Raw genomic sequence first — 10626 nt, forward strand, 5'->3', positions numbered from 1 at the left:
AACCTCTAGCTCCGCAAACCAGGGGCATTATGCCCCCAGTAGACTGCCCACTAGGCAATGCAGCCTTCAGGCTGGGAAAGTTTCCTCAGCCTTCTGTAAATATTACTGTATTGGCCTGAATATAAGCCACACTATTTTCGCAAATTCCGACCGTGAAAAGTTAAAAGTGCAGCTTAAATTTGCAAACTTACAAAAATGGGCTTTTACAATATCGCTGCTGAAACAGACATACGGTAAAATGGAACCCAAAAAAAGTTTTATTGTCGATTTGCGAGTTTAAGACTGTTTATCCCACTTGCGGGTCCTCTCTGGTACCTGTAGGATTTGTTGTTGACAAAGGACAGCTAGGCATATAAAGGATCCCATTACCTTCAGTAGCTTAGGGCCTCACCAAACCTATATCTGGCCTGCCCACCAGATGTGCCCCAGCTCACAGTTTCTTCTCTTTCCAGGGTTTGTATGATATGCACATCCAGCTTCAGAGTGTTCCCTTCCTGCACTGGGAAGCCCCTGTCACATCCCACTCGTTTACCGCCAGGTAAGCTGACAGGATCAGGCCACAGCAGGGTTTGTACGGGTTCTCAGTGTATCGAAAAACCCGAAAGTGCTGCTGGTGGTATTACTGTTCTTAAATATATCATCCCACCCTACACCAGCAGCGGGGTTGCAACGATTTAAAATCCAGCGTTGAAACAAATAACAGTCACAGGAATCAAGTCCCGAAAGCACACAACCCGAATCGGACCCTGACAAATTCAGGGAGACCTCATTCTTTGTATGTTTTAATCTAGGAAGTTGCCTTATACCAAGTGAGAACATTGGAGCATTAAACTCACTGAGCTTACAGGTGGGGGATGTTTTCCCATCCCTGCCTGGGGATGCTGGGAACTGAACCTAGGACCTTATGAGTGCAAGGCATGAGCTCTAAGACCTTCCTGCAACAGCAAAACAAGATGCTAGTCCCCATGACAATGAACAAAGGGGCTTGTTTAAAGAGGGAGTGTAGGGGGCCGAGTCAAAAGGCCAGGGTAACAGATCTGTGTCTTCAGCATTATCCGAAAGCTGTGTACCGGAGAAGCCAGGTGCTCCTCTTTGTGTGTGGAAGGAAATTCCACAACGAAGGGGGCCACCACAGAGAAGGGCCCGCAGTCCACACTCCTCCCCTCTGTGGGCTTTTAACGTGATCTCTGTGTGTTGTTTCATTTTTCCCCGCTCTGCAGAGAAGTGATGAGCACCCCGGTGACCTCCCTCCGAAGGATTGAGAAAGTGGGCGTCATTGTGGACATCCTCAGCGATACGTCGTCCAACCACAATGGGTTCCCTGTGGTGGAGAGCATTCCAGGCAGCGATCAGGTAGGACGGTGGGAACTGACTTGGATGCCTTGATGCTCGGAACCCTGTTTCTTGGAGAAAAAGTTAGGAAAGGGCCATTCCTCAGCAGAGGGCACCTGATTCTCACGTAGATCGTCCCAGGTCCAATCTCCAGGTAGGGCTGGGAAAAAAACGAAGTTTGACACCTTTGGAAGGCCATTGCTGCCTGCCAGTGTTGACAGTATTGGGCTAGATGGAGCAAAGGTCCTGCTAAGGCAGCCTCCTGCTTTTTTTAAGGCCCATTTGTAGAACTTGAGTAAAATGCGTACGTGTGTTCATAAGATGTATTAGGCATTGTCTTATTTATTACATATATGCACTGCCATTGGCGCTGTGGGTTAAACCGCAGAGCCTAGGACTTGCCGATCAGAAGGTCGGCGGTTCGAATCCCCGTGACGGTGTGAGCTCCCGTTGCTCGGTCCCTGCTCCTGCCAACCTAGCAGTTCGAAAGCACGTCAAAGTGCAAGTAGGGAAGGTGAATGGCGTTTCCGTGCACTGCTCTGGTTCGCCAGAAGCAGCTTAGTCATGCTGGCCACATGACCCAGAAGCTGTACACCGGCTCCCTCGGCCAGTAAAGCGAGATGAGCGCCGCAACCCCAGAGACGGTCACGACTGGACCTAATGGTCAGGGGTCCCTTTACCTTTACCTTTTATTGTCTCCCAAGGAGCTCAGTGCCGCGTTTTAATCTCCCAACAGTCCTGTGTGGTAGGTTAGGCTGAGAGATAGTGACTGGCCCAAGGTCACACACGCAGTGAGCTTCATGGCTGGTTTCGAACCCTGGTCTCCCAGGTCGTAGTGTATTACTCTAACCTCTGCACTACACTGCCTTGCGAAAACAAGCCCCTTCTTTTAGTATCTGTCTTGCGCGCCCACCAGGGCAAGGTAATGACTCTTCAATTTTTTGAGGCACAGGCGGGGTTTGAACCCGTGATCTTCGATTTACCAGATTGATGCCTTACCACTTGCCCATCACTCGTACAGCGTACTTGCAGGTTTATAATTTTGAGCGAAGAAAACCGCAAAATGACAACAAACTAATTCTGAAATAAGCTCCAGGGGAAACAGTAGCAGCAGCCCAGATGTTTAAATGCCTGTCTGTCCTTCCTGGTGTCTAAAATCATGTGGAAAGGATGGGTGGGGAATTGTTGGGGCCAAGAGAGTTCTACACAAGAGGCACCCCAATGACAGCCTCTCTCCTTGCAGGCAGCGGGACTGCGAGGCCTGATCCTGCGCTCCCAGCTGATTGTCCTCCTGAAGCACAAGGTGAGGGCCACAGCTCAGTCACAGAGCATCTCCTCTGGCACATTTCAGTTTCTTTTGCTGTTAATTTTAATGTTTTTAATGACTATTACCGATAATTTGAATATATCTCGGAAGCCGCTTGGAGTTCTTCCCTATAATCAAGGGGTATATAAATTTGGTTAAATAAAAACAAACAAAGCATTGCAGGGAATGGGGAACCTGCGCCCCAATCCAGATGTTGTTGGACTACAATTCCCATCAGCCCCAGCCAGCGTGGTCAGGATAATGGGCGTTGTAGTCCAGCAACATCTGGATTGGGGCACAGGTTCCCCCCTCCTGCTCTGCTGCCAGACCGGTCGGATTCTCTGGGTTGTATTCAACTTAAAGTCACTGCGCCAGTAAAACGACTTCTGCTTGTGGTGGTGGAGCTGCCCCTCCTTTTCCTCTGCACACCCCTGAACCCATCTACTCTTGGGGTTCCCCCAACCCTCCAGAACAGATGGGGGGGTGATGTGAGAAGGCAGAAGGGAGTATCCAGTGTGCAAACAGAAGTCACAAGAACATAAGGCAGCCTTTCTCAACCTGTGGGTCCACAGATGTTGTTGAACTACAACTCCCATCTCCCCTAGCTAGCAAGGCCAGAGCTCAGGGATGATGGGAGTTGTAGTCCAACAACATCTGGGGACCCGCAGGTTGAGAACCGCTGACATATGGGGAGCCCTGTGGATCTGGCCCAAGAGCTCACCTAGTCCAGCATCCTGTTCTTGCTGTGGTCAACGAGATGCCTGTGGGAAACCCCCAGGCACAAGAGCCCTCTTCCCTCCTGTGGTTCCCAGCAAGCAATATTTAGAAGAATTGCCGCCTCTCATTATGGAAACAGAGCATAGCAATGATGGGCAGTAGCCTTCCGTGGATTTGCCCAGTTTGTTCTTGTTCTTATGTACAGTGGTGCCCCGCAAGACGAATGCCTCGCAAGATGAAAAACTCGCTAGACGAAAGGGTTTTGCATTTTTTGAGTCGTTCCGCAAGACGAATTTCCCTATGGGCTTGCTTCGCAAGATGAAACGTCTTGCGAGTTCTTGCGAGTTTGTTTCCTTTTTCTTAAAGCCGCTAAGCCGTTAATAGCCGCTAAGCCACTAATAGCCGTGCTTCGCAAGACAAAAAAACCGCAAGATGAAGAGACTTGCGGAACGGATTAATTTCGTCTTGCGAGGCACCACTGTGTTTTGGGTGTTTTTATCCTTCCTTTTTCTGGAGTTCACAGCCCCAAGATCTATGGATGAAGGACGGTATGCAAGTTTAATTAATAATAATAATAATAATAAAAAACCCATCCAGGTTGGTGGCCATCACTGTCTCCCTGCGGGAGAGAGTCCCGTAGCTGTAACAACAACAAACAACAACAAATTTATTAAAATTGTATACCACCCATTATCCGTAGATTTCGGGGCAGTTCACAACATAAAATCGCAATATACAAAAACACAAAATGCATAATAAAAAAGGCCAAAAACAAACAGATAAGCCCCCCTCCCCTCCCGCAACACATTGACATCCGATGCCCCAACATTCGGTTTCAAGTCACGGTGCGGTTGGAGTCAACCCTCTCTGCAGGATGGGAGGGTCCCCCAGGCAGCAGGAGGACTTGGGGGAACCCCAGGGAAGAGGGCAGCAAGCAGGGGCTAGTGGGCATCCCCATCTGTTTGCCCCGTGCCCCACCACCACCATGCTTGACCCCTTTTAGGTCTTCGTGGAGAGAGCCAACCTGTCCCTGGTGCAGCGGCGGCTGAAGCTGAAGGACTTCCGGGACGCCTACCCCCGCTTCCCCCCCATCCAGTCGATCCACGTCTCCCAGGACGAGCGCGAGTGCATGATGGACCTGACCGAATTCATGAACCCCTCGCCTTACACTGTGCCCTTGGTAGGACCGGGTTGGGGGCGGCAACGTCTATTGTTTTGAAGGCATTTCGAACGAGGGATGCTTCTGGTGACGAGGGCTTCCTCGTCCCTTAACAGCATCCTGGGTTGTTTTCGTTTTACTGGGGTGGAGGGGGGAAACTCATTGCCTTTCTCTTGTCTAATATAATTTCCCTGGTTTGCAGGAAGCCACCCTAACGAGGGTTTATAAGTTGTTCCGGGCCCTGGGCTTGCGCCACCTCGTGGTGGTGGATAATCATAACCAGGTGAGTCAAGGCTGGAAGAAACATCTTGCTCAAGATGGCAGGATCTCTCAAGGAGATCATTGCAGCCCAATGTCCATGGCTGGACAGAGGAGGAATGGTGGGGGCCGCCCGCCTCTTCTCCTGAACCTTCCCAAGAACAGGAGGACAGTATAGATTTAGAACAGTGGTTTGCAGAAGGGCATAGTTCAGAGGCTGCAGAGGGGAGAAGCTGGGAAATACTGGGAGGGGAACAGCAGGAAGAAGAAGAAACAGCAGGGGAGAGGAAGCTGACAGACTCAGTGTCCTTGGAGAGCATTCCTGACACCCCCCCCCAGGACCAGGCGGGCATTGAGGGTAGGAGAACAGAAGGCTCAGAGGCAGAAAGCTCAGATTAGCCGTTGCAGGGATGACGTAGAATAGAAGAGATGGAGAGGGTGGGACTTTGTTCGGAGCAACGCCGTTATTTTGGGAGGCTGCATTCCTTTGTATCTCTCTGTGAACTGTGGAATAAATTACTTGGTAAGAACTCCTCTTGTTTATCTCCTTGCTGGCTGCCACCGGGGTGGGGGGGTCAGATTCCCTGAAGCCTGACACCCAGTGGCAGAGCTCACCTTTTGCATGGGGAGGGTCCCAGGTTTGAGTCCCTGTATCTCCAGGGACGCGGGTGGCGCTGTGGGTTAAACCACAGAGCCTAGAACTTGCCAGTCAGAAGGTCGGTGGTTCGAATCCCCACGACGGGGTGAGCTCCCGTTGCTCTCGGTCCCTGCTCCTGCCAACCTAGCAGTTCGAAAGCACGTCAGAGTGCAAGTAGGTAAATAGGTACCACTCCGGCGGCAAGGTAAACGGCGTTTCCGTGCGCTGCTCTGGTTTGTCAGAAGCGGCTTAATCATGCTTCTAAATAAAGTCGGCCAATAAAGCGAGATGAGCGCCGCAACCCCAGAGTCAGCCACGACTGGACCTAACGGTCAGGAGTCCCTTTACCTTTTTATCTCCAGGTAGGGTTGGGGAATACCCTCTCCGCTGGGGATCCTGGACAGCTGGGCTAGATAGGACAGTAGTCTGACCCAGGTTTTAATGTAGCTTTTTGTCTTCTTTACGTTTTTTACTTTATTATTATTATTATTATTTCCTAATGAATTATTTGTTTCATTTTTTCCCACCTTTTATCAGAACCAGAATTTGAGGCAATTCACAGAAGTTTAAAACAAACACAAATAGAATCTTAGCAACATAGAGTTGGAAGGGAGCCCCATACAGGTCCTCTAGTCCAGCCCCCGTGCAGTGCAGGAGGACCAGTATGGGGATCGAACCCACGACCTTGGCATGATCATCGCCACGCTCTAACCAAGTGATCTGGGCAGCTAGCTAAGCACATAAAACACATATAAACATAGAAAAGATAATGGCTAAAGGGTAAACTGTAATGGAATGTAAATGCAAATCTATTAAAACACTGATAGCAGAAACAGACAGACAAATGAAAAGCCCTTTCCTAAAAGGCAGTCAGTTCCCAAAAGCCTGTTGGAATAACAGTCTTCACCTGCCAGGGGAAAGACAGCAAGGAGGGAGACAGTCTAGCTCATGGGTAGGCAAACTAAGGCCCGGGGGCCAGATCCGGCCCAGTCGCCTTCTAAATCCGGCCTGCGGACAGTCCTGGAATCAGCGTGTTTTTACATGAGTAGAATGTGTCCTTTTATTTAAAATGCATCTCTGGGTTATTTGTAGCGCATAGGAATTCATTCATTCCCCTCCCCCCCAAATATAGTCCGCCCCCCCCCCCAAGATCTGAGGGACAGTGGACCGGCTCTTCTGAAAAAGTTTGCTGACGCCTGGTCTAGCTTCTCTAGGGAGGGAGTTCCAAAGTCTGGGAGCAGACTCCCATCAGCCTCAGCAAGCACAGTCACCTGTCAGGGAGAATGTGAGTCCAGCAGCTTCTGAAGCACCTCCACGTTTGGGTACCTCTGGGCTAGAAGCACCACTTAGGTGGTGCTGTGGTCTAAACCACTGAGCCTCTTGGGCTTGCCAATCAGAATGTCGGTAGTTCGAATCCGTGTGACTCTGGTGAGCTCACATTGCTCTGTCCCAGCTCCTGCCAACCTAGCAGTTCGAAAGCACACCAGTGCAAGTAGATAAATAGGCACCGCTGTGGCGGGAAGGTAAACGGTGTTTCCGTGTGCTCTGGTTTTGATCACAGTGTCCCGTTGCTGGCCACATGACCTGGAAAAAACTGTCTGTGGACAAACGCCGGCTCCCTCGGCCTGAAAGCGAGATGAGCGCCGCAACCCCATAGTCGCCTTTGACTGGACTTAATCGTCCAGGGGTCCTTTACCCTTTTACCTAGAAGCACCTCTGCCCAGGGCCTGGTTCTGCCGCTCCAGAGTGACCTGATCTTCTGCCTTTCTCTCCCTGCAGGTGGTTGGTCTGGTCACACGGAAGGATCTGGCCCGATACCGCCTGGGGAAGGAAGGCTTGGAGGAGCTGCCCCTGGCGCAGACGTGACTTTGCCGCTGGGTGCTGCGGACCTTGCTGTGCACCAGGCTCTCGCCAGCCTCCCGGCGCCATTGCCCTTGGGAGACCGCGGACGTGAAGCCAAACCCCGAAACGCCCGGCTTGTGGAGTCCCGCACTTCTCTGTGTCCCCGGCCTCTCCTCCTCGCCATTCTCCTCTTTCTTCAGCCTTGTGCTTCTCTCACCATCCTGACCTTAGGTTCTCCGCACGGGACTGCAGATAGGCTCTGTACAACTGCTTTGGGGTCCCCCGGGGCTTCAGGAGGGGCGTCCCCCACAATTGGAGAGAGGCAGCTGCCTGGGAGTCCCTGTCTCTGTTACAGACCTGGGCTGGGAGGGGTGTGTGTGTGTCCATTTCTGACCAAGCTTTTTTCCTCTGGCCTAGCTCTTGCCAAACGTGCCTTCCAAGACTCGCTACCCCCCCACCCCTTTTGTCAATCCTGCTGTGCAAAAAATGCTCTGAGCAATGCTGGACTGGAGACCCTGGCTGGCATTTCCTGGGAACAGTTGCAACGCACCTCCCATGCAGTTCAACGTTGTTGTTTTTAACTTGTGTGTGAAGCCAAGGAGCAGGGACTGAACTGTGGTCCTCCTCCAGATTGCTGCTGGACACCCCCATCTCTGTGGCCAGTAATCAGGGCTGGTGGACTCAACAAGAATCTGCTTAGCCGCCCCTGATTTAACGTTACCAGAATTGGGCAGCGCGAGGGTGGCATTTTCCCAATCCAGCCACTGCGCCAAGAGCTCATCACCCAGCAGTGAAACTCTGGCAACTGGTTCAACACTCAACAGTGTCCCAGTCCTGCACCCTTACCCTTAGATCTCTCTTCCTCCCAAATCCTTCACACCCCCTCTAGCTTCCCCAGCTCCAGGCTGAGATTGTGGGGAGCCCTCGCGGCGGCGCTCGTTCCCTCTGGATCTGCAGCTGTGAAGAGCTTGCGCCGCTGGGCTTGTGTACAGCCCCTTGTCCTCACCTGCCACTCCCAGGCGGAGAGTCTTCCTGATAGGTTCAGAGGTTCTTTCTCTCTCCCCCCCCCCCCCTTACAAACAGCAGCCTGCCTTCGTTCATGGTTGTTTGGATCCATTTTCTCTCCCCCACCCCACTCCCTAATTCTCACACTGCCTTGTGCCTGTTTGCATTTTTAGCTGGCGGTAGGGAAGATTATAGTGGAGGCCAGTCCGGTAGGGCAAATTGGGCGCTGCCCCGCCAATATCAGCCTGCAACCCCCCTGGGGAAAAACAAAACCCTGCCTGCCTTCTTACAAGCAATCCTGTCTGCGTTAGCTTCCTCCTCTATGCTCAGCTGGAAGACTTAGCTAGAAATAGCTGGCTCTACCTGGCTCTGGCCTTGGCGCCACCTACTGTTGGGCTCCCTGCCTTTTGCCCATTGGGCTCCACTGCAGAAGAGAAGTAGAGCCCAAGCAGCTTATGGGCAGGAAGGGCAGGTGAGCTGGGCAGGTGGCGTTTTGGCAAGAAGCACCCAGTTTAACAAGGTGCCGGACCAAACCAATGTGCCCACTTCAACCTGAAGCAGCCTGTCTCGCCCCCAAGGACTGGGGCCTCATCTTTTCAGCATCTGTGTACATCTGGGCATGCTTGCCCAGAGCTTCTAATAGCCTAGGGAGGGAGAAAAGGAATGCAGGGAGGATTTAGCAAAGGGCAAACGGGCCTCCCTAAGCTTATAGCAAGGTTTTCTCTGTTTTGGACTACAACTCCCATCATCCCTAGCTAGCAGGACCAGTGGTCGAGGATGATGGGAATTGTTGTCTCAAAACATCTGGAGGGCCGGAGTTTGCCTGTGCCTGCTTTACAGGCTTGGTGTGAGGGGTGTTGGCAGCCAGCAAGCCCATTTCCTGACTCCTGGTCCTTCCCCACATCTGGCAGACACCTGCCTCCTCTGCTGTTTTCTATCACGTGGAACACCTGGTGGAAGAGTTCTCTTTTTTGTGCTGAAATTAAAAAGGAAACTATTTATACTTTTGCTCTCTCGCTCTCTCTCTCCTTTGTTGTGTTTACTTCCTTATCCTAAAGGACGTATGGGTAGCTGGATCAGGCCAGTGGCCCATCTAGTTTAGCATCCTGCTCTCAACAGCTGCCAACCAGATGCCCATTATGGGAAACACAAGAGGGCACCAGCATTCCCCCCCCCCCCACTTCTGATTCCTGTTGCTGCAATATCTCTGGTATTGAAGAGGTTCTTTGGGCGTGGGGGGGGGCAGGTCAAGTAGAAAAGGTCCTTAATAAACATAAGTGGTTTGGGAATGGAACTAGAAAGGGTGTCTAGGGTGGGGAAGTTTGGAAGGTATAGTGAAAGTTTGGAAGGTATAGCGAAGGTTTCATTAAAACCAAGCAACTGTTCGGCTGTGTGGTTTTTTTTTATTCTATTCATTGAATTTGTATGCCATGGTTCATCCACAGATCTTGGGGCGGTTCACGACTTAAAAATGCAAAATAAAACACAAGATACATAATAATATAATATATATCCCTTCTACGATTGGATTGAAGCCTTATACAAACTCGCAACATACGAACAACTTGCCTGTAAACACAGACTTGCCATGGACAAATTCAATGATATTTGGAATCTGTTCTTAAAAATACTGTAATAGGTTAAGATCTGGTGAAGTACAATAATGTATACAGTTTTGGGTTCCCCCCAATTTTATTTTCCCTTCTACATGGGTTCTGTTTCTTTTTTTCTTTTTCTGTCTTTTATTTACGTCGCACCATATTTAGTGCACATGTAATTATGTATTTTTTAACTTTCAATAAAGATAATAATAATTATAATAATATTTATAGGCTGCCCATCTGACTGGGTTGCCCCAGCCACTCTGGGCAGCTTCCAACAAAACTTTAAAACGAAACAAAAAACCTCCCTGTAATAATAAAAAACAAGAACAAAACCACAACAAACCAATCACACACACACGCAAAAGGTGTTGCAATCAAAACAAATCTTTGCAGAAAGGTGGCCCACATAATATGGCAGAGGCAATCTCTCCACTTCCTCCCATGTTCCTCATCAGCTGCTTATACGCTGTCCAAGGGACAAGGCTGGCAGCGGTGGCCAGGGAGACACCATGGGATGTCAGCCACTGCCGCCACATGGGATTAGCACCAACTCATGCTCATCGAGCTCGGTGGCAGCTGCAGTGGCAGGGAAAACAGGGACATTCTGGGATCAAATCAAGATGGGATGGCTTTAGTAATTCTGGGGTGTTCCCTGGAAAATGGGGACAGTTGAAGGGTACGCTGTTTCTTGAGGACGCAAGAGATCTGAGGTTCCAAGCCTACAACGATCGGTGTTGGAGGACGATTCCTTAGCCCCCTGTTAGGA

The 10626-nt window shown here is 50.6% G+C and overlaps 1 protein-coding gene across 1 annotated transcript in view; it reads left to right on the top strand.

Moving 5' to 3' along the window:
- CLCN7 (chloride voltage-gated channel 7) overlaps positions 1-9259 on the top strand; it is a 38146-nt gene extending 28887 nt beyond the window's left edge. Inside the window, exons 20-25 of the mRNA XM_080981025.1 lie at positions 453-538; positions 1221-1353; positions 2576-2635; positions 4359-4535; positions 4717-4797; positions 7189-9259. Of these exons, the coding sequence (XP_080837151.1) occupies positions 453-538; positions 1221-1353; positions 2576-2635; positions 4359-4535; positions 4717-4797; positions 7189-7275 (624 nt within the window). The 3' untranslated portion in view covers positions 7276-9259. The remainder of the gene's footprint in view (positions 1-452; positions 539-1220; positions 1354-2575; positions 2636-4358; positions 4536-4716; positions 4798-7188) is intronic.
- Positions 9260-10626: the final 1367 nt, after the last annotated feature.

Source organism: Podarcis pityusensis (genome assembly GCF_964106645.2).
Source record: "Podarcis pityusensis genome assembly, chromosome: 14".
Classification (NCBI taxonomy): Eukaryota; Metazoa; Chordata; class Lepidosauria; order Squamata; family Lacertidae; genus Podarcis; species Podarcis pityusensis.